At 39.9% G+C, this 23,229-nt stretch overlaps 1 protein-coding gene across 4 annotated transcripts in view; it reads left to right on the top strand.

Annotated features, from left to right (window-relative positions):
- Positions 1 to 2,079: 2,079 nt before the first annotated feature.
- LOC310912784 (TLC domain-containing protein 4-B-like) overlaps positions 2,080 to 23,229 on the top strand; it is a 29,788-nt gene continuing 8,638 nt past the window's right edge. Inside the window, exons 1-5 of one of the 4 annotated variants that reach the window (XM_083867601.1) lie at positions 2,080 to 2,288; positions 12,342 to 12,507; positions 16,977 to 17,066; positions 19,915 to 19,973; positions 21,864 to 21,958. In XM_083867601.1, coding sequence (XP_083723727.1) covers positions 12,353 to 12,507; positions 16,977 to 17,066; positions 19,915 to 19,973; positions 21,864 to 21,958 — 399 coding nt within the window. In that variant the 5' untranslated portion in view covers positions 2,080 to 2,288; positions 12,342 to 12,352. Of the gene's footprint in view, positions 2,289 to 7,169; positions 7,329 to 7,745; positions 7,767 to 10,714; positions 10,822 to 12,341; positions 12,508 to 16,976; positions 17,067 to 19,914; positions 19,974 to 21,863; positions 21,959 to 23,229 lie in introns of those variants that run through there. The other 3 variants (XM_083867599.1, XM_083867602.1, XM_083867600.1) reach the window with 3 other exon arrangements.

The following is a 23,229-nucleotide window of genomic DNA, read 5'->3' on the forward strand; positions in this document are numbered from 1 at the left end:
TTCTTGGGTTTTATAGTCACTATTTTTCTAGTATTTGTCTAATCAGTAAAGTATAGTTTTGAATAGTGTCATTGGAAGTAGAAGCTTAGACAAAATTTCTCACTTGATTTGAAAGGCAAGCTTTCTTTCTATACTTTAGCACTGCTGTATTTAATGTAGTTTCTTGTCTTTTTGTATGTTTTTTTTTACCAGAACTGCTGTCTTAAATCTTAGATTTGAAAGAACAGTATAGAGCATGATGTCCTTCCTATGACTAGAATTGTACAAGGGAACAGAAATATGTCTGTATGAATTAATATACAGAACAAGGCCTTGGGAGGGGAATCACTAGAGCTCCTGATATCAATGCAGACTAACCATTAAACCCTAGGAAAGAATCTATAATAGTGCCAATGCAAAGTTGGAAAATAATCACAATATTAACAAATAGTAGTGCTAAAAAGCAGGAGCTTTGCTAGAATTCATTATTAGTAATAATGGAAAGATGAATAATAGATTCTGGACCTCCTAAACTGACAAAATTAAGTCATAAATTATATTTACTTTTGAAACAATGTATGACACTACTTAAATATCTATCCCCAAATATGAAATAAAAAAAGTTTTCATATTTAAGAAATATCAATTTTAAAGTCATGTTTTCTGAAAAATATATAATTATTACAAATACTATTGACTACTCTTTTGAGAACTATGCGGAAAACAATTTATTGCTTTCTTATTCAATTTCTTAAAATAGATTTCAATAGCATTTAGATATATATAAGGGAATATGGCCCAGGTTTTATTGTTTCCTTGTGTCATCAAACAATTTTTCTTCCTTATTTCCTCAAGGCTATCACAGCTCAATAGAGGATCAAAAAACCACTAAATGTGATTGAAATTTTTTTGAAAAATCTGAAAAAATTGACAAAGCATTCAGAGGGAATTATATTGTCTGAAGGAGCTACCTGACCTGTTCAGACTAACACATCTGCCATTAAAATATCCTTCCCAACCATTGTTTCCACGCTGTGGTGTGTGCTGAGAGAGGCACAGTGACACGCTGTGCAGCTGCTGTGGTGTGTGCCAAAGTTTAGACTGAGCTAAGCAAGGCTTAGACACTATCTTTAGCATACAGATGAGTAATGCCATCCACAGCACGTGCTCTGTCTTTTTACCTGGAAATCTGATGCTATCACATAAAACAAAATACCTTCTATCAACAAGCACTGTTTGGTTCTGCACTTGAATTATGCTGATTTTAGTTACCAGTCAGAACGTTGAAACCTGGATTGCTTTCTGACCCTCTGTATGTTGAATTATTGGGAAACATTTTATTTGGTTTTAGCACTGCTTGGCACCAGTATTATTCTTTCCAATTGTATGCCATTTCAAAGTACATCTTCCATTTTCTGCTGTTCTGACATCATCACATTCTAGTCACTACCCTGTTCTACAGCGCTCTTGTTGCTAAGAGCCTCGACTCACAAAGCAAAAGGAAATATGTGCATGTGAAGAAAAGAATCTGGTATTATTTTGAGATTCCTCCTGCTGTTTGTGGTGTGCTTCATGTCAGAGATTAGGGAACCAAGAAGTTTTCTAAATCTCTCAGCTCTTTGGCTGAAGTCTTTGGGAATGAAGCACTTTCTCTAGACTTTTTGGTTTGCAGATCCCAAAGACGTACCCAGTTACAGCTTTGTTTACTAAAGAGCCGAGGACACATTTAACAAAGCTGCAGTACTGCCTCCATTATGCTCCTTTGTGCAGGCACATCAGAGGGAAGAAAATGCATGGAGGAATGTGAGGTGGACAGTGAAGGAAGCCAGGGGAGGATAACTGTGGGGAGGAAGAAAATAAAGTGACAGAAAAGGAAAAGGTGATAGTAAAAAATAATGTAAAGTAGAAGAGGGAAAAACAGAGGAAACTGAATGACCTGGAAAAGAAAAAGAGATGGCATTCCTGTGAATTCTGTGGATAATACTGAGCACATCTGTCTTAATGTGGTTTGATGTCTTGTCATAATGCTGATGTGGTGCATCAGTGTAGCAGTTTCTAGTACAGCATGGTAAGCTCACAATGTGCTGTTTTACAGGTCTTCAGTAGCTTCTGGACAGTTATAATCAGGACAATAATACCAATGGAGAGGGTAATGCTGTAGGTGAGGTGTAAACACATGAAAGAGACAGCTTGTGATGAGAGACATAAATGGAGAAGACAGAAAAACTGGAAGAAAACTGAAGAAGGGACAGGAAAAGATTCATGAACAGACAGCTTTGCAGAAACAAGCCTTTGTTCTCCTATGGACAGTAAGTACTACTGGCAGAAATGCACTCTCAAGTGGGAGGTGACAGGAGCTGGAAAAGTTAAACTCACTGACCTCAGACAAAAAATGGAGTGTGTGTTTAGAGGGAGTAAACTAAAGCAGGGAAAGTGAAGGTACATTACTACCTAAAGATGTGATAGGATATGTTACAGTGACCTGTGCTGGAAAGGTGTGACACTTGTTCTGCAGCACTCATTTGAGTAGGTGTAGCACAGTATGCATCAACTCACAAAATGTGTCTGCTATTTGGAAAGCCAAGATAACACTTTCCCTTCAGGGAAGCATACAGCTCAGCCACTGTTAACTGGATACCTGCAGGGTGTTAAAAAAAAACCAAAACCCAAAGCATACAGATTTGTTCTCTGGTCTATGCAAATTATTTTTAGAGAGGGAGGATTTTTTAGAAATTGAATATTATTTTTCCTGTTCCATTCACCATTTTCTTGCTATTTTTTGTGGGGGTTTTTGACCAAAACCAAATTCAAACCCTCTGTTGTCATTCTCCTCTTTTCAGTCTTGAGTTTTCTGAATTAAATGCTGCAATATTAGCTGCCTGCAGTTCCTGTGATTGGACTCCATGGGTGGCCTGAGTAATTTTCAGACAATGGAGTTGGTTCTTTTTTCACTCACACCACTGTAGCTCATTGGCTTCAGTGAAGTTACTCTTGATTCACAGTATTGTGAAAGAAGAGTTGTGCTTGCTCTTTCATATGTTCTTTAATCTCCATGATATTTTTGCTTACATGTATAATTGATTTTCTTGGAATATATCCTACTGCTGACAGGTAGACCTAGGAAATTCCTAAGACAGAAATAAATGTAAGCATTTTTTAGGTCACTGAATTCAATCCACTCCTTCTACAACATCATGTTACATAATTTCTTTCATAAACTGCTGAGTTTTTAAACATTCATTAAGATCTATTCTTACTACAGTGGGTAAATTCAGACAGAGAGGTTAGTTACATCCTGTGTAAATTTAAAACCACAATTGAAATAATCTTCAAATGCTCTAGAAGTATTTTGCTTTCTCACCTTTGTCTCACTTCCCAGTGCAGCAGCCATGATAAAGGCTTCATTCTTGGCAGAAGGAGGCTCAGCTCTGGGAAAGCACGATTCTGAAATTACAGGCATACTTTGGAAAGGTTACTGTGTATTTTTCTTTCATGGTCACATCCCTCTTGCAGATTTTACTGGGAGCAGTCATCTGACAACAAATTTTTACCATATCTGAAGTGCCACTGAAAGTAATTCCAGAAGGAGAAGGGTATGGAACAGGTGTGTACAACTCAGCTGAGGATAGATTACTGCAGACTTTTACTTTCTTGTGTTGGGCTGCCTTCCAGTTACTATCCTGTTGTAACAAATCCCATCCATTTTATCCAAATTTGCTCTTCATTTATGGAATTAATGGGTCTAATTGACAAGAAGTTGAAAATCATCAATCAAGAAGTTTTATTGTAATTAAAGGACAGATGAAAAACACAGCCCTATTTTTCTCTTACATAGTACAAATAAGATGATTCAGCAGAAGCCAACAGAATTATGCTGCTAGTTCCAAATGCTATTGTGATACCTGCCTTCCTTTGCTGTGCATGTGTTGACATGGAATATACTATTACTTTTTGCCTTGTGCTGTTAAATCTTTGTTATGCAGCTCCCCTTAGCAAGCCCATTGCCAGTACTTCCATTCTGTTCTGAAGTTTGACTTTGGAAGTTGCAGCTGTTACTGAGGAAATTTCTTGGCAGTTGCCATTTAGCAGGGGCACCTTTGCTTTGCAGCAGCTGGAAGGTGGTGGCTGCACATCACAAGGGAGGGAGGAAGAAGTGTATTAGTTGTGAAAGCAGATTGTGGTCACTGTACAGCAGCCAGTTGGCTGTGATGTGGCTCTTTATCCCACCCTTTGGCTACTCTATTTCTGGTGCAGAAAAAGGTGTACTAGTTGCATCATGCAGGTATGCCTTATACTATAGGGTATAAGGTAAGCCTTATACTTTTAGGACTTGCTGGAAATGCCCAAAATAATTGTATGGTCTGTTCACGTAACACTTTGTAGGAGTGGTAGAGCACTTCCTTAGTTGGCATTACACTGCTTATAGAATATGGACCTATGGTGTTTGCTCTGAGGTCTCTGGGATTGCTGGACATGGGACATCCAAGGTTGAGACTGCTGCATGTATGCAATAGCATGATGAGATTATTAGATACCAAGAATCCTAGACATACAGAGTTCTCAAAATCCCTGAAAAACAATTCTGGTTGGAAAAGAGGACAGACAACCAATCTAAGGCAACCTGGATATGGTAGCCATATCTAACCATGTCTACAGGTCTCCCTTCTACTGCAATGCCTTTATGGTTGCCCATAGCTAGTGGTTTTTTTTGTTTGCAATTTTTTTTTGTCAAAAGTGTGAGAAGTACCTTGCTGTATGCTCATGTGGAGAGCAGTTGCCAGTCAGGAATCCTCAGTGCATCACCATTCTCAGCTTTACAGTCAGCAGCTCTCAACCCAGCACGTCTTATGGGGCTGGTGAAAGAGGCCATTGCCTCTGGTCATGATCTGCTGTGTGCTCAACAACGTGCTGATCTCAGGCCAAGGAGAGAGCAGCGAGGCAGGACAAACTCGTTTCTTTCACCCACGCAGCCACACTGGGCCAAAGGAATTTTTGGTAGGCTGTGTGCTACACAGGCCAGATACAGAGCCTTGGGAGAGTCTGATTTGTTTTCTTGATGCCTCTTAACCTGTAAGTGCATAATAGAATGGGTTGTTTTGAGGCTTAGAGCCCTGATAAGTGGTCTGTGGCAGTTACCAGTTCAGTTTAAGACATTACCACTCTCAAGTGTTTATTTTACTCTGCTGTTAGGTATTACCACACTCTTACAGTGGAGACTCCAGGTCACAGGCTGGCATGTTAAAAGAGTACCTACTTTTATTGTTGTACTCTCCTAGAATGATCATGACCTCAGGCAGCTGAGAGAAATCACATCTCGAAGCACAGCAGCTAAATCTGCCAGAGCTTGTTGTTCAGAGCCTTTGGCCTTTGCTTCTTAACCATGAGAGGAAAGAGTCCTTGCCAGTGCCTTCAGGCCTGAGGACAAGCATTTGTCCCTTTACTGCACTGCAGGTCCTCTGTCACCCCAGAAATCCACTGCTTTGTCCATGTGGATTACTGGTGTCACAGCTAAACAGAGCAAGGAATATATGTAATGGAACTTCAAAGTCACCGATAATGTATTAAGCAAAAAGTGTTCTTTGGAAGGTGAATTAATGAAGAAAAAAATTCTCTTGAAATTTTTATGGTTTATGTCATCTTGAAAGTTAATGATCCTACCATGGAGTTCTTAAGATTTAGTGGCTGTTCTGATTCACTAAATATTGCAGATGTAGTAGAAAATAAGCTGAAATATTAATTTATATCAGGAATGATATAACATCAGAGTAAACCATGAGGTTTTAAACTTAATTTCACTAAGAAATTGAGTGATTGTGTCGATATTGTGTTGTGATATGGTATTGCTGTCTTTATTTGTCCATCTGTTTTTGAAATGGAAGGAGATTGGAAGCAGGAACGGGTTCCCCTCACTTGTCAGGACATCTCGTAAAATTTTGTTAACAAAAATCAATTCAAAAGCTGGTCAGTCATAAGACACAAGTCTACCAGAAATCAAACTTCAGTAGTTCCGATGTTTACACAAACACCTGGCAGTTGGTTCATGCCCAGCAATGGATTACGCCAGGCTGGCTGGAAACAGTTAGAGGTACTGGCGGTGTGCCCTGCCCACCTCCCACAGGGTCCCACTCCTGCAGCGGGAATGGCTCAGCGCCTCATTAATCAGCACCTGTGTTTCTGTGCTTTGCAGGTCGGCACATTAAGGCAAGGCAACATCAGTTTCTGTTCAGGCTTAAGCCACAGCATTCCTGTTGTGGGAGATGTTTTGCAAGAGAGATCAGTGTACATAGTGGGTGAGAAACTATAGGGTGAGATATATATTAATACTTTCATCATTATCTTGCTAGAGGAGAATTTTTAATTTATCGATCAGAAATCATTAATGGAAATGTAAGGTTGGGGTGGTTTAGGATGTGGATGATAGCAGAACACCAAGAGGAACAGTCATGACCATTACATTTTCTAGTCGGTGAAAGACTATATCTATCATATTTAATTTTCTCAGCATAAATTGCATATGTTTTTTAACACAACAGTTCAAAAATGTAAAATAAAAAAAAATTTGTCATAAATCACAGCACTGAATTTAGTAAATTACAAGTATCGGCAATACGCGTTCTCCCTGTGTTGGGTGTGTTCCCCATGACTCTCTGTGTACAGAGTCCCAAGGAGTGCGTAAATGGATTCCTGGGGCACAAACGGTCACATCAGCATTTTTCCCGTGACATATTTTAGACAAACCGGGCTGTGTTAGTGAAGCACACAGTAACCAAAATGTTGTTGGAAGGTGGGGTGCTATGCCTGACTGGCCTTTATCCCGCTCCAGCACAGCCACCCTGTGCATTCCGCAGCGCTCCGAGCCCAGTGTGCCCACGGTGGCAGCTCGCAGGGGCGGCGGTGGCAGCAGGGGTGGCAGCAGGGGTGGCAGCAGGGGTGGCCGGCGGGGCCCGCTGCCCCCGGGGCGGTCCCGGCCGTGCGCTGTCACCGCGGCTGCGCTCGGGCCGCGCCGAGGGGCTGCGGGACGGTCCCGGGCGGTCTCCGTGCGCTGCCGAGCCCGCTCTGCGCGGCTCTGTGCGGGGGCGGCTGCGAGAGGGGGCGGCGGCCTCCGGCGCGGGGCGGGCGGGAGGGAGGGAGGGAGGAGGGTCCGGACAAGCCGCAGCCCCTCGGAGGCGGCGAGCGGAGCCCGGCGGCAGGTGGCAGCGGCGGCTCGGCCCCTTTAAGGCTACGGTTGCCGTAACGCGATCCCCGCCGGAGCATCCTGCGCCCGGGAAGGGCTGTCCCGTCCCCGACGCGGCGGGGAAGGCATGGAGGAGGAGGAGGCGGCGCCGCAGCCCCCGTAGCCCCGCTCCCAGGTGCGGCGGGCGGGGAGGGAAGGCGCTGGGGCGCCGAGAGGCCGGGGCTGGCGGGGCGGGGACGGCGCAGCCCCTTTCCCCCGCCCCGCGGGGCTGCGCGGAGCGGCCCCGTCCCTCCCTCGGCGCGGGGCGGCCCCGGGGGCCGAGGGCCGCAGGCGGTGGCGCGCTGACAGCGCAGGGCGGCGCGGAGCCGCCTCCTCCCGCCGCCGCGGCAGCGCCTGGCCGGAGCGAGCGCCGAGGGTGCGCGCTGCCTGCCCGCTGCTGTGCTGTCCTGTGCCCTCCTGCGCGCTCCCGCCCGCTGCCTGTGCCCTCCTGCGCGCTCCCGCCCGCTGCCTGTGCCCTCCTGCGCGCTCCCGCCCGCCGCTGTGCTCTCCTGCCCGCCCGGCGGGCGCTCGGGGCCGGTGCGAACGGCAGGCGCCGCGGGACCGGCACGGCGAGGTAATGCCCGGCTCGGGGCACGTCCCGCGGGTCAGCCGGGCCCTCCGCGCCCACCGAGTCTGGGCGGGTCCCTCCCGGGGGCTTTGCGACTCCAGACCGCTGGCGGGGTTTGAGGAGATCCGGTAAATGCTATCGCAGCGGCCACTTCACCCGGAGTACCCCGGCTTTGTAAGAAGCGTGCTTTGTCTGCCGGCTGCTTTGGTGTTCTAAGAGCAGAAAGCTGAGTGGAGTTTAGGGTGTGAATGGCCTTAAATAGAAAAGGGGACGACTTAAGCGTGAGTAGCTTGAATTTTGTTGTGTTTCTCCTTAACGCTGCTTGCTGAGCTGAGTAAGATCTCAAACGAATAGGAACTGCCATTGAGAACCGAGAGCACAGCCAAGCTCCAGCACTGCAGATGTTTTATTACTGAGCTTACTGTAAAATGTGGAAACTGTCAGTAGTCCAGTGTCGCTCTCTGCAGAATGGTCTTGACAAGTTTTACAGCTATTGGATTTGGCTTTCAGTTTTAAGCGGATCAGGAGAGCACAGGACTTACTTGATGCGATGTCCTGGTATCAGTAGCAGCTTTACGGTGTAATCTTGTTTGGAAATTGATCCAACTCATCTTGAAATCCAGCCTAGAAGAAAGTAAGGGCTGTAGGCCTTAAACCTTTTACTGCACCTTCTTACCGTGTCTTGTGGCTATACTGTTACATTTCTTATTTTTATGGTGTGAAAAATTGATGTGGAAACAGTAAGATGAGGAGAGTGTAAATGCTAAATGCTTTTGCTGGTATAACACTTGATAACTTTCCCGCTCCTTTATCCTCTTTCATGAAGTGCCAACTTGTTTCTGTCGGGAGTTCATAGTGTTATCCTATTGGGTGAATGGATATTGTTTTTAATTCTAAATTTCAAGTAGAAACAAAACTGCAGGAAAGCCACTGCGTGTTAACAGCAAATGAAAACCAACATATTTTTAGCTCTTATGGTATATGGTGAAAAAAATCTGTGTTATTAACCTTTTCAAAATTATTGGGTCAATACAGTAATTTGAAATAACATTAGGCATGTAAGCAATATCTTGCTGAAGAGTGTTAGTTTCAAGTGTTTGGTAATATTTATTTACCTAAAGACTCCACTGAAAAGCTAGAAGAGTGAAGTTCTGATCACATGTAGTTAGACAGTAACTGTCTAACGTAATGGTTAAGACAGTAATTTTGGGTAAGCAAGGCAAATACTAATGGTGAAGGACCAACCTGTATATAATACTGTTTTTTCTGCATTACAAAGTAGTTACACTAAACCTCCTCCCCAGCCAGCCTCCCATTAGCTCAAACCCCGTATCAGCTGACAGAACAGTAATCAATGACTATGCAATTTGGGTGATAAAGTGTCTGCTCCTACATAATCCATGAAGTTCTGTATCTTGATCAGACTTTGCTGTACAGCTACAAGAAGATACTTGGAAAAAAAACCCCACAGTGTAGTTGAAGCTGCCTGGCTTACTGTCTGGCCTCTGTTAAGGAAAATTGTAACCAGAAGCTAATTGTGCTTGTCTAAAGTCAACAAGCACAATACAGCAAGCTGTTTAGGTTCAGCAACATGTTTTTTCTTTTAAATGAAAAGAAAATCTGGTAAACCTCAGTAAATTTTCATGTTAAATGGGATACAGTTGAAAACTACCTAGAGATAGAAGAAAATAACCTATAGGTATGAGACAATGTTTGTAGTTGAACACATGTGAAATTCTTTATTTACACCTGGTCCTTGAATTGAATTGAAATATGACACTATTAACTACTGAGGTAAAACATAAATTAAACAACATCTTGATACGCATATATGAAATCAGGCTTGCAAAACTTGAGCATCTGTGAGACCAGCCACAGAGGCTTAGTGATTAATTTTTCGTCTGCCCCTCTTCATCTCTAAAACCATTGTACTGTTCTCCTTCATGGGCATCATGGTTCTGCATTTGCTGAAAGCCAGACCATGCACTTTCCATGCTGATACCTTGTTTAAAACTGCGTTCCCCCCACAGGCTCCTTAGGAGAAAGATTAGTCTTCTAATGCATTTCTTTCAAGGGATGCTTGCAAGGTTTAATTCCATAATCTGTACTGAAGTGAACACCTGTCAAAAGCTGAAACATTAGTTACCTAATATAATCTTCTGATACTAAAGAAACAAAACGAAACATGGTTTTCTTTTGTCCAAGAGATTATGTCAGTGTCTTTGAAACTCAGAGATACTAGTGTAGTCACTGCAGATGAAGAAGATGTAGCATCATGAGAATTGCTATATTTTACTCAAAAGGATTAAGTAGGTGTGGTTAATGCTCTGTGGTTTTGCTATTTTTCTTAAGGGAATTGTACTTAACCTGGAGTTTGGCTTCCTGCATTAATTAATCCAACTGATTTTTTTTTTTTTCCTTTACATGGTGATAGAGAAATCTTGGTTGCTACAAATGAGATAATGCAATAACGAAGTTTTGTCCCCGGGGTTAGAATCTGGAACTGGACACAATACAGTGCTTCTCAGTGTGTTTAAACTGCTAGATAGTAAATCATTTTATTCCTTCAAATGTTTTAGAAAATTGAGCTTAACACCCATTGTCTCTGGTACTTTATGCTACGTGAAAAGGATATAAAGTTTGGTTTGTACTTTGTGACTTCTTGGTCAGTGGAGGCAAATGGAGAAGTATGTGGAGAATTGAGAATACTGAATATTCAGGATTGTAATTGAAATTGGAAGTTTTGATAGAGTAACATTAAAAAGTATGCAGGACTTACATGCTGCTGCACTAGAACAGGTCATCAGAAAACAACTGGAATCAATTAGTTTGATGCAATACACTGCAGTGTGTGTACATAAAAATTTTAGTTTGGATTAAAAATGCATTTATGAACTGAATCTTCTGATCGCCCCCTGTGATTTGTGTTGTGTAGCTGTCCCAGAGCATGGAAGCTGGATTCCTTTTGGGTTCAACTGGGCAGGAAGATAGGCCCTAGGAGCACATCAAATATGTTCCAAGAATTGTGGAATCCCTAGGACAGAATTAAAGCTGGTCTGAAGTAAGCACTTGAAGTCTACATGACAGAGGCAGGTTTCACTCAGCAAATCTGCCCTTATTTGTCCTGCATTCTGTTTTTATACATTCGGCTCTGTGGGTACTAGTCAGAGGAAGTTTTATTGTTGTCAGTTCTGGGAGAATAAATAGAAAAGAAAGAGGTAAAGGAGAAAAAATTCGAGACCAACTTTCTGCTTCTAAATCTTTGAAGATGAAAGTGTATTTTTTCTGGTCTCTGTGTTTCAATATACTCTCCATTTACACCCCAAAGTGAGAATGTTGTACTTAATTTTTTAAAAAGTTATTATTTTGTTATTATGGTGGACTTTTTTCCTCTGTTTTTTCCTCCTGAAATTCAAGTTTCTTACCATCTGCAATGCAGACACAATTTCAAAAATCTAAGGCATGTTCACTCATTCTGTAATGCATGTGAAATAAAGGTGGACATAAATGTATTATAGCATTGTATCACTTTTGCTGACCATTAACATCAAATTATGCTGTACTGAAAGTCTTAATTTTGTTTTTAGGTATTTTCTTAAGTAAAACTGAAATAAGTAACAGTCATTTTTTATAGTTATTAAAATAATTATTTAAATATTTGAAATGAAGCCATTTGGCTTTTTCCTCCTTTGCAGTTCAACTTAATATAATTGACATTTTTTGAGTTTGCAACTTCTGCCAGTCTTGGAGTGTGAACCATTTCACTGTCAAATTGGAGATGCATGTCACAAGTTTGTGGCTTCTGGGAAAATACCATTCTGTGTTGCAAATACTGTCGACTCAGGAAAAATGACTGAAGCATTTAGAGACTGACACTTATATTTGGAATTGTTTTGGTATTTAGACCTCACAAAATAGCTGAACATCCAGCAACCAAAAAGCCAATCAGCTCTGATGATAGGAAGCTTTCCCCTGTGTGTGAAAACGTGCAAAGGTTAGAGTTTAGTGAAGGAAGAGAGCTCGGATGTGATGGCCCACAGGCTGGCACAAGGGTGAGCTCTCGACTGAACAGTGTGAATTGGGAACCACTGTCTCTGGAAGGTGTACAACCAGACCTGCAGTGAGGCTACTGATTCTCTGGGCTGACCCAAAGACCTTTCTTCTGTGCTTATCTGATATCACTGTTGCCTTTGAAAATTTTGTTGGCAACAGTCAATCTGGCAATAATGAAACAAGTTTTAACTTCAGAGGTTCTTGGAAGAGGAGTGGAGGCATCAGAGCTGGCAGTTGCCCTGGTCACTGGTCTTCACTGCCCTTTTGGTGTAGATAAAGTACATGCAGTTTTAGGCCACAAAAACATATAATATGCAAATGTTAAAAAAACCCAAAATGTAACTTGTGTATCTAAAAGTTTGAGCGTACTTTTATGCTGTTAATGCTTAAGTAGAAACATTGAACAGGTAGAATCTTCTAGTGAATAATATTTCTATTGATAAGTTTGCTGTCAAAAACACTTTCTGTGTTTGTTTAAAATAGTTAAAGGGAGAATAGAGTGAAATTATCTTCTGCTTCTCTTCACAGGCTGAAGAACAATGGCTTCCTTCAGCAACCTGACTATTGGCATTGCTGTTGTCAGTTTTACTGTATTTCAGCTCCTGTTCCACGTTTTAAGTTCTTGGGTGTCAACACGAATAACACCTGGTTTTAACAATCTCAGCCAAAAAAGGAAGATCGAATGGAATTCAAGGTAGAGTGTTCAAAACAACAATAGTTAATGACCTACCTGAAATCATGGACACCTGAACCACCTGTGTATGTGTAACACTGAAGAAAATCCTATTAATTAAATGTTTGTAGAGATCAGAGGGCTGGCTCTAGGCACTGAACAAACAATGCATGTGAAATGTTGAGGCCCCTTCATGGAAACACAGCATTGCTGACACTTGTACATTAAATGCTTTGTTAGACAGTGATGCCCAAGTGAAGATCAGTACAAAAATAAAACAGTGACTGGTGAGAGGTAATAAGCTGAAGGGATGCTCTGTGATGCTTCTAGTAAAGAGAAGAGATAAAAAATTCCTTTCCAAACATGTATGAAAATTAAAACGATTGCAATTTATTATAAATCCCAGTGTATCTCTGGTCGTGCTTTTGGGAGCAAAGCAGTTTGCTCTCTGTTCTGCTGGTGCTACTACACTACAAACAGTTTTATATCGGTTAAGATTTTCTAAGGAATTTATTGAAGCCTTGGTTTAGTATTGAAGAGTCAGGTTCATGTGTGTGTTGTTGGGGAAGGAGACTGCAGGAGGAGGAAGGGGAGGCTATAGCAGAGGCAGGGTACACATGCAGGAAGGGGTTGTGGAAACTTAGTCCAAAAACATTCCTCACTCTCTTTATGTTTCTGTACATCCATCACTGGGGTGGATCCACCTGCATTTCACTTGTCTCCTCAGTTACAGGACTTCTAGAAACTGATTTGACCTGTGAGTTTTTTAAGCCATAAAGGAAGTATAAGATAGTAGTTGAAAATGGGATGATCAATGAGGTTTAATTTGCAACATACTACTATATGTAACTGATTCTCCAGTTGAAATTAATTAGTATAGTATAACTTTGAGTTGCCTATAACAACTTTAAAATATTTTTTCAGATGTTTCCCAAATTTAAAGCTCAAAAATGTGTTGTGTATGGTTGCCACTGCATTCAAAATGCATTAGTTGCATTTTTATTCCTCTTCAGTGCTGTTTAGTATCAGGTGTATACTTTTAAAGTTGTTTCCATTGTTCTAGGCAACATTAGCAGCTCAAATACCTTTGCCCTTCCATTTGGCAAATGTCCACTGCAGTGTTCTTAAGGGCACCATCTTGATTTCAGTTCCATCTTTGAATAATTACCTATCTGCCAGAACAACTGTGTAGGGTGCCAGTTCACAGTATCAGTGCAGCTTAGGTTTGTCTCTCTGTTACAATTAACAATAGAGGCAGACAGGGAAAGTAAACTGAACTGTTCCCGTGTGAAGCTGAACTATTGTCTATAAGCCACATCAAATGGCCTTTGAATTGCATAATAGGCTTTATGAGAATTTACCCCATGCCTGGTAGCGCTATGCTGGTGTAGTGCTTTGCATAATAACGTGAATTGATTTACACATCACAAGTGTGCTAGAAATAGGCTGCTCCATAATCTCTGGGCTACTTTGTAATAAGGTATTTAACTGCTCAACTTGATACAGTACCCCCGATTATGTCCTTTTTTACCTCTGCACATTTTTTTTTTCCTTGGCGTTGATAGCAGGATGTAGATGTTAGAGATGGGTTGTGATCCTGGGCTTCATCCAGCTCAGGAGCTAGAAGGCATGAAACACAAAGCTTGGTTCATCAGTATTTTGTGGGTCTTATAACTGAGGAGGGCATGAAGGGAAAGAAAGGCTAGCTGTGCTTGTGTTACTTCAGCTCTGCTAACCACAGTGTTTTGTCCAACTGCCCTGTCACTCCAGTATTTCACCAAAATGAAGAGAGGCCTCAAGGAGTATCTTGCAAGTTCAGAGAATGCAGATGAGTATGTATTTATTCTGCAGAAAGCTCTGCAGGTAGAGGCAGTTACTATGTCCCAGTAAAATAAGTTGGTTTCATTTAAATTGTTTTAAAGTAGATGGTTGTTATTTTGTCCTATATTGAACTGGTGTAGGGAGTGCAAACACAAATGATTCTGTTGGCAGTGCTAAGGAAACTGGCACAGAGGATGGTTATGCATTTTTATCAGCTCAGCTGGGTCTGGAAGAGGGCATCTGCCTGAAATGAGATGTAGCATTGAAAATATATTGTTACAGTTTAGAGGGCTTTGTCATCAAGCATTTGAGCTGCAGCTCTTGACTGTATTTTCCATGCTGTCAGTTTGTTCATTCTGACCTTCCAAGAATTACGAATTAATAAAGTAATTTCTTCTGGCATCTAAAGTATGTGGATACTCAAATCGAGTTAAAAACTTTATTTTGTCTCAGATGTAGTATAACTCTTCAGGTAGTTGTGCATATATTCCTGTCACCTCTCCTATAATGTATGCTTGTATTGCTATTAAGTAGTTGTGGAAAAAAAAGAAGATTCAATAATAAAGGAGAAAATCTGCAACCTAGCAGTGCAACTTTCTGCAGCTTACTGAGGAGTTAAAGGATGCAAGCTTTGACAAAAATTTCAAGGAATTGTACAGAGCTTGATAGCTTGACCTAGATTCCTTATTAAAATGGACTGTTGTACTATTTTCCTTCTTCTGCCCCGTCTTCAATGGAGAAGCTTCAAAGTCCAGAGTTAAGGAGGAAATCTGCTCCTTTTCCCCCTATCAAGTGCTCTACTTGTATACAGCTTGTATTCTAAACACTAAAGTTCAGATAAACAGCCTCTTCAAAGATATATTACAATTGTAAACTAATGAGCTATATTTTAGGACAAATTTTCGTTCTTGCAGCATTATCCTCTCCTCAAGTTCAAAAATTCCAGGTATTTCTCAGACACTAATATTGCATGCTGTGCTTTATTTTTAAAAAGAAAGAAAAGTTCCTATCTTTTTAAATCCTATGTTACAAGGGTAGACCTTTTAATTAAACTATTAATTATCATTGAAATTCTGATAATTAAATTTTCTTTCTTTGTTAAAAGAAGAGAGGGCAGAAGTGCAGCCTGTGCTGTAATGATTATTAACTGTTCTCATCCAGTTTTTTACTACTCATACTAATCTCCATTAATTTTCTGGAACACTATTGAAAAAGCTGCTGAAAATAGCACAATGACACTCTTGAAACAAATTGTAAATACCATCTCTTTTATGAAAAGTTACAGAATTTTCTATTGCCAATAGATAATAATATAACTTCTGGAAATGGAATAGGGATTATAACCTCTTTCTTAGCAAAATCTTCTGCAGGAAGTAAGATGTTTTCTTCTAATCTTGCATGGTAGAGCTTAGACTCTTGAGAGTGCCTTAAGGACATCTAAAATATTAATGACTTCCAAATACGTGTACTCAATATGTACAAAGACAAGAATAAAAACTAACAGCATCTGTTCATTTGTGTGTATATTGTTGGTGCTGTGAATATGGTGTGAAGAGTTTCCAATCACATAGCACTGAACTTAGTGCTCATCTTTCAAACAGTATCTGGGATTCCTATGGATATTCCTATGGATACTTTCTCATGGATATTTTTTTTCTTTCTAGTTATACTTGGAAAGTGAGAAAGCAGATAGAAGCTGCACAGTATTAGGTGCAGCTTACAGTTGTGTTAAACCCATGGCTAGAGCAGGAAGGTTACACATTTTGGACCTATGCCCATTGCATTGTTCTACCTTCCAAGAATACAAGTGGACTGAAAGGGCAGGAGTGGTCCTGGCTTGTGTGCTGGCAGAAACCCTGCTGGGGCTTCTGTAAATAGATATTTCTCTATAAGTGCATGTTTCTTAACATGCAGAGTTTACCTACACTGTGCATGCAGCCTGTAAACTGGAGACTGATGTCTTTGGGGGGAAAAAAAATGTTTAGTACCCGGGTGGGGACAAGGCAACTTTGATTCTTGTGACGTATATTTTAGATTTCCCTTGTCTGATACAAAGCTGTTAACTGATATAAACCTGTAGCTGTTATACCTTGGGTACTCAGCTACGACCTATTGCTATACAAGTTTTCTCTTTGAAAACCAGAATTTACTTCAAATGCATTAGAAATTCTATCTGAAGGTTAGAATTTTTCATTTAATGCTACCTTCTAAACCCAAACTAGACTTACTATGAGTCTTTCAATTTGGTGCCTGAAAGGAGAAACCTGCTGTTGCAGGACTCCTGGGCTAATCTGAGTATGAAATTGCATACACATTTTCCAGCAAATGTGACAATACAGAAAACACTTGTTAGAGAGCCAGATGTCATACTGTTTTTAAGGATTTTTTAATATATGGGATAATTGGAGGAAAATTTAGATCTCTGTTACTTTTAAGACTACATTTTATCTAATATCACCAGTCCCACTCCAATCTAATGGATTCCTTCTTACCGACTGTTTTTTCCCACCTGTCATTCTGTAAGTGATTGGACGTAGCATAGAGAACAGATGATTGTTTTCCACAGAAGTATCTAGATGCAGTTGAGAATGCCTTTGGAAATATCCTTAAGCACACTATGGGAAGTTGTGAATGGCGGTACCTCCTGGTGACTGTGATCTCTTTTTCAGGACAGTGTCCACATTCCACGCCTTGGTGGTTGGAGGGTTCTGCCTATATATTTTATTGTACGATGATGCTGTTAATGCTGACCGGCTCTGGTAAGGCGTGTTACATACATGTTGTGGTTGCACAATAAAATAACGTAATTGAGAAGAAGAAAAAATAATCCTGCAGTGTATTAAGTACTGAATGATTGTTTCATTTTCCATTAAAATATGTACTTGTGATGTGCTCATTTTTACGTTTGTACTGTTTGAAAATTTGATAACTATTGTGTCAGTATTAATGTCTTAGATCAATGTGTCTCTGTGAAGTGGAATAGATAAAATACAAGTAATTGATTTGAAATAGCTTATTAAATTACTAAAGAATAAACTGTAACTATAAGTCAGTATGACTGAAACTCTGCTATTTACAGTAACCATTTTAAAGTGAAATTTAAAAGCTGTAGCAGATCTGGATAGTGTGTATCTGTGTGGAAGTTCTCCACTGAACCCTGCAAAGGGTTTGGGTTCAGTGAAGAGAGAATGTGGTATTACTGTCAAGTAATGCCTGAAAATAGATACAGTGGATCCTAACAAAGACTGGAGCATTGGTAAGCTGCAGGGAAGCATCAGCATTGTATGTGATTTTTTGATGGTCTAGGACTTATCATAAATTTTTTCCTTTTTTTCTGTATGTACTAGAGACTAACATAGATGATGTAGAAATTGTTTTTGTGGTGGTGAGAATCACATGGTAGAAAATGTGGAGGTGGTAGAGATCAGATAAGGAGAGGGAGAAGGTGTAAATAAGTGGATTAAATAGTAGCTTCATAGGAGAACAGGGTCCTTCCTATGACTGTTCACAGTCATTACAGTTTTTCAAGTTTGATGTTTGATTAGAATTTTATGACTATCTGCAAAGAAGTTTGAAGAAAGTCAGTCATATGGACTTTTGTTTGTTCTATCTGCCCATGTGTGTTCATGTGTAATTCATTTGCCACACATACCTCCTTTGCAATCACTGGAGATAGTTCTTCCCATTTGTTTATTCAAGTCACTCCCTGTTTATCACTCTGGGCTGTTGCTTACATCAAAACTGGCCTGCAAACATCAGGGCTCATTTATTCCATTGCACCTTCCATTCAAGGAGATAGTCTAAAATCTTCCAGATTTCCTGACCTAAATTTTAAGTTCTACATTTATTGAAAATAATTTGGGATTCTAGCATGGACTCTTCTTGAAGGGATGTGACAGATGGACAGTGCAGCTGTGTATATTGTTGCAGTGTTGGTTTGGAAAGCCTAGAGAAGGTTTGATGGAAAGTGACCATTCACTGGGGAAAAAAAGGAGGGAAGCAAACCATTCCCTGTCCCATCCAGTTAAGTCATACCTACCATTATCAAGGAACCAGTTTCATATACTCAGTCCTTTGCCTGTTCTCTGGAGAATATGAAGGCTTTTGAGTGTTGGTGGTGATGTTCTAAACTGTGTTGGGACCCCTTAGAAGTTTAATTATGATGCTGCTGCTGGGAGCTCTAACATGAGGGCTCTACATAAAGAGTTTCTGCTGAAGTTATGAGAACATATCTGTCTATACTCTATGTCTAAACCTAAAGAAGCACTCAGCCCACAACATATGAAGCTCATGAAATCAAGTTTTGAAGCCATGGAAAAATGGTTCTGTTTCAAGCTGTATTTAAAAGAACCTCTATGACAAATATTAAGAGATGGAGTGAATTACCGACTCTCCTAGTAATGATTTTTCTTCACCTAACAGAACTCTGGTTTTGTGAGTCCTAATTTCCTGTAAACTACCCTCTCACTGGGGAGAACAGTTAGTTTTAGACACTAAGAAAGCTTTATAATTTAGTGATCAGATTGTAATAATACAGGAAATCTCTACCACTGCTCCATTCCAATAGGATTAAGAAAAGAATAGTTAAGTAATAGTATTTTACTGTGTTCTGGCTGAGGCAGACTTTGCATTGGAGTTGGCTGTAAGCACAGTTAGGTTCCTTTTTTCTGGAAAAGTTTACAACAAGGATTGCTTTCACAGCTTGTCTAGAGCAGTCCACATTTTATGGATCTGTTGACCTGTTGCTTGAAGCTCAATTCATTTTTAAATGAAACATAACAAAACATAGCTAGATTAGTTGCACGATTTAATTAAAAAAATAAGTTACAATCCTTATGCAAAGGAAAAAAGAGTTGCTTACCAAACTCCTCAAAGTAGGAATGCACAGAGGACAGTGGAGGGAAGAACAAATATTTCTTGCTGTAATGTGGAGGCTTCCCTTTATTAAGCTGTATTCACAAATTTGGGTTTGTTGAACATTCTAGAGGAGCTGAACTTATGTGTGTGCTACTGAGACCTTTGCCTGCTGAATGTTTGGCACCAAAATGGAAGGGATAGAAGGTGTGGAAACCACTCTGAAAAGCATTTTTGCTCAAAGGTTCTTTGGCTCCAGAGAACTGGCAAATAATTCCTTTCGTATCCTTCTACTCTGTTTATCCCTATAAACATCCATCTGATTATGAATATGAAAAGCACCAGCTGAGCAAGATATTTTTGTCGTCCTTACCAATGTTTTAGCACTGGCAGAAAATAAAAATGGAGACACAGAGTATCAGTTAAAAGGCTAAGAGACAGCGACTGGGCTGTTCTCTTTTATCCTCAGTTTCCTGAGAAGGCAGCTCAGAGTACTTGCTGGATTTCAGTTCAAATCTCTAGCAAGGCTCTTGGGCCAGTCTCTGTGCCAAGGCAGGGGTTGATCCTGATTAGGGTAGTTAGTCTTGTGTCTGGGTGGAAAAGGAATTCACTTTTATGATTAGAACACTTCTTAAGTAGATTGCATAATCTCTTACTGATGAAGCAAGAATGTGTCCTGATGGGCATTGTATTTGAGATGTGTATGTCCTTTGCAAATTAGGCTGTAACTATGTATTTCTGGTATGTTTACAGGGGTGACCCTTCAATTGTGAAGCTGAATATTGCTATTACCACAGGCTACCTCATTTCTGGTAATTATGCAACATGTATATAACATGCACGACCTGTTTATTTATATTGAGTCACTTTACCCACATGTTTATCCTGAGCCACTGTGGTGAAGATGTGATATGTGCATATAATACAGTTTCTACTGCGTCTTTAAAAATTGCTAATGATTTGTGGGTTGTGGTGAAATTACAGGATCTTGCTAGCAGATGTGAAAGATGGAATATCTCCCCAAGCACTGAGGAAATGCCGGTGTGTGGCTTTGTGATGGTTTGATGTGCAACCACCAGCTCCAGCTCACTTTTGTCCTTCGGCCAATTGAGAAGGTGTTAGAGCAGTGCCCTTCACTCTCTTCACGGTGCCTACAACTTGTAGCTCTTCTATCATGTGTTTCTCTCTGTGACCTCAGAATGCTGGAAGAGGAATTTTAGTAACCCTCAAACAACCTAAGGCAAATGATGCCATAGGATCCTGTCTGCCCATCTTTTAGTCTCACTTTAAGACAAAATTCAGTCATGTATAGAACATGGAAATTTTAATTATTTACTTTGTATGTTATTTATTCCTACATATGTTTTTTGTTCTTAATTTTGCTGTCAACTGAAATTGCCATGGGAATTTTGCTACAAAATACTTTGGAGCTTTCTTTTATGTTGTGTGGAGATAATAATGGCTTATCAAAGCAAAACCTTGTTGTCACTTGAACTATTTTCAGTGAAAACTTCTCATGTTAGGGTGAAGTCTCTGGTCAGAGACTGGGCCACAGACTTGGTTATCTCATCCTAGATTTCGCAACCCAGTGGAAGTGATAATCTGGTGATCAGCATACTCAGTTAAACTGTTCATTACTTTAAGTGTCTGGGTATTTTCATAGCTTCAGCTGTCACGTTTAAATTAATCAGTATCTATTTTTGAATAATTATACATTAAACTTTCATTATGAATTAATGAATGCCTTTGAACAGGCATCTCAACCTGACCACTCATTCTCTTTCACTTCCCCATATAGTTAATATTTAATTATTAATAAGAAGTGAGCAGCTATGTCAGATGATGTAGGGCCCTGCCTGAGGATAGCTAATATAAAAGAGATAAAGGCACACACTGCACTTAAGAAAGGAATAGGGATAAAGTCTTTGATTTTGAACCTTGGTCAATAATATTCCAGTCCAAAGTACTAATTTGCAGAAAGTAGGGACAGAAATTGCTTGTTCCAGTACAGAGAACAAAATCTTCTGAATTCTCAGATCATCATAGGAGAAGAAAGATTTATTGTTGTTGTTGTTGGTTTTTTTGGTTTATTTTATGTTAATGCTTTTTTTTTAACACTAATTTGGGTCTGCTATGTCACTTTTGCAGTAATTAGAAAATTGGGATTTAATAAAGCAAATATGCTTCTTATTCCAAATGCCTCTTAGAAAATATTTTTGGTAAAAAGTTCCAAATTCGCTAATATACTTTACTTCTTCATTTAGAAGTTCTCCAAAATAAATCCCTGCATTTGTTTCATGTATTTGTATGTTTGCTATGCCCCCTGGAGACCTTCCTTTTTTAAAAAAAGTAATTTGTTACAGATTTTTGGGGTCATAATTGTGAAGTTACTATGAAATCCAGGATCCACCTTTTCCTTCCAAAATACTTTGGCTAAAGTTATTGCGTCTGTATTTCCATTGATGTGGAAAGTAATCAGTTATGGGAATTGTTGGGAGAATATTGTTTTCTGGAGAATTACTGCCTAATGCTTTGACTGAAGTAAAGTCTTTAGGATAAAGATGTTCTCTTCAGAGATCATTAATTCAGAGGGTTTCTACTGATGCCATATCTTGGTATATCTCTAAAACTTAGAGAAACTATTCTGAGGTCAATGATTGTATAATAAATAGTTCTTTATAGTTATTTCTCTTCTCTTGTAGATCTATTGCTTATTATTTACTACTGGAGTGCAATTGGTGACAAATTTTTTGTAATACATCACTTGGCAGCTCTGTATGCTTATTATTTTGTACTGGTAAGTGCTGCATTTTCTTCTAACATAAGCAGATGAGATTAAAGAAACAGCTTTTGTAGACCTCACTTGCTTAATGTTGAAAAAAAATTTCACTGGTTGATGAAAGGCACACTTCCACTTTGAATCATTATTTTTGATTTTTTTATCAGTTATTTGTGGTAAGTGCACATCTTTTCAATGTTACACTCCAACAAAAATGTGTAACTTTGTTGAACTTAAAAACTTTTCTCAGTTTTTGCTGTAAAGAGATTTTGGCAGAAGGGCTTTTCATATGATTATAGAACAGAGTTTTAAATAAAACCACAAGCTTGAATATTTAGTTGGAATGTTAGAAGGAAATGGTTTCAAGCAGTTATGTTCTGCTTCTGTCTCCCAGGTAACAAGTGACAGGATAAGGGGAAATGGCCACAAGTTGTGCCAGAGGAGTTTTAGTTTGGATAGGAAGAATTTCTACACTGAAAGGGCGGTCAGACAAGTGTTCAGGGAAGTGGTGGAATCACCAGCCCTGGAAGTTTGAAAGGCGTGTGGATGTGGCATTGGGGATCTGGTTTAGTGGTGAACACAGAGCACAGTTAATGACTGGACTCGATCTTGAAGGTCTTTTCCAACCTTAATGATATTTTCCCTGCCCGCTGTGTGAATCCCAGGCTTATAATATTAAAAGTGTTGAGATGACAGATTACTGTCAGATTTCCCATGTAAAGGCTTAAAGGGGCTGAAGTGCACTGACTAGTAAATACTCTGTTTCTGGTTGAAGATAATTAAATTTCTAATATTATCATGGATGAAAGCAAATTAGAGCTGAATATTAGATAAATGAAAATACCACTACCAAGGCTAATCCCCCATGCAGAAAATTCATTAGTTGTTTCTGGAGGAAACAGAAAGCATAATATTAGTGTGAAGTTCTTTAAAAGCATTTATTACTATGTGTCTATAGCTCTGCCTGTGGATGTCAGTGTGTTGCTCTGTCTGTTGTCTTCAGAGAAAGTTACCCCTAAGTATGTTGTTTCCAAATTGCCTTTTGAGGATAGGAAAGAATTCGGTTAAAAACACAGATTTTCTGTTTAGTGTAGTGCAAACTGACATGAAAAGCTTGAAGTATTGGTATTTGCTTGCTTGGTGTGGGAAAGAGGAATCATGACACACACTCCAAAGGTTGTTGAGGGAACTTAAGGAGATTAGAAAACCCCAATCTTTTTATCTCTACATCCTCAAACTGCTGCTTTCCCGGCAATTGTGTGAGTGGATACTGTTTCCAGCACAAGCAA

This window comes from Zosterops lateralis, assembly GCF_965231275.1.
Source record: "Zosterops lateralis genome assembly, chromosome: 9".
Lineage (NCBI taxonomy): Eukaryota > Metazoa > Chordata > Aves > Passeriformes > Zosteropidae > Zosterops > Zosterops lateralis.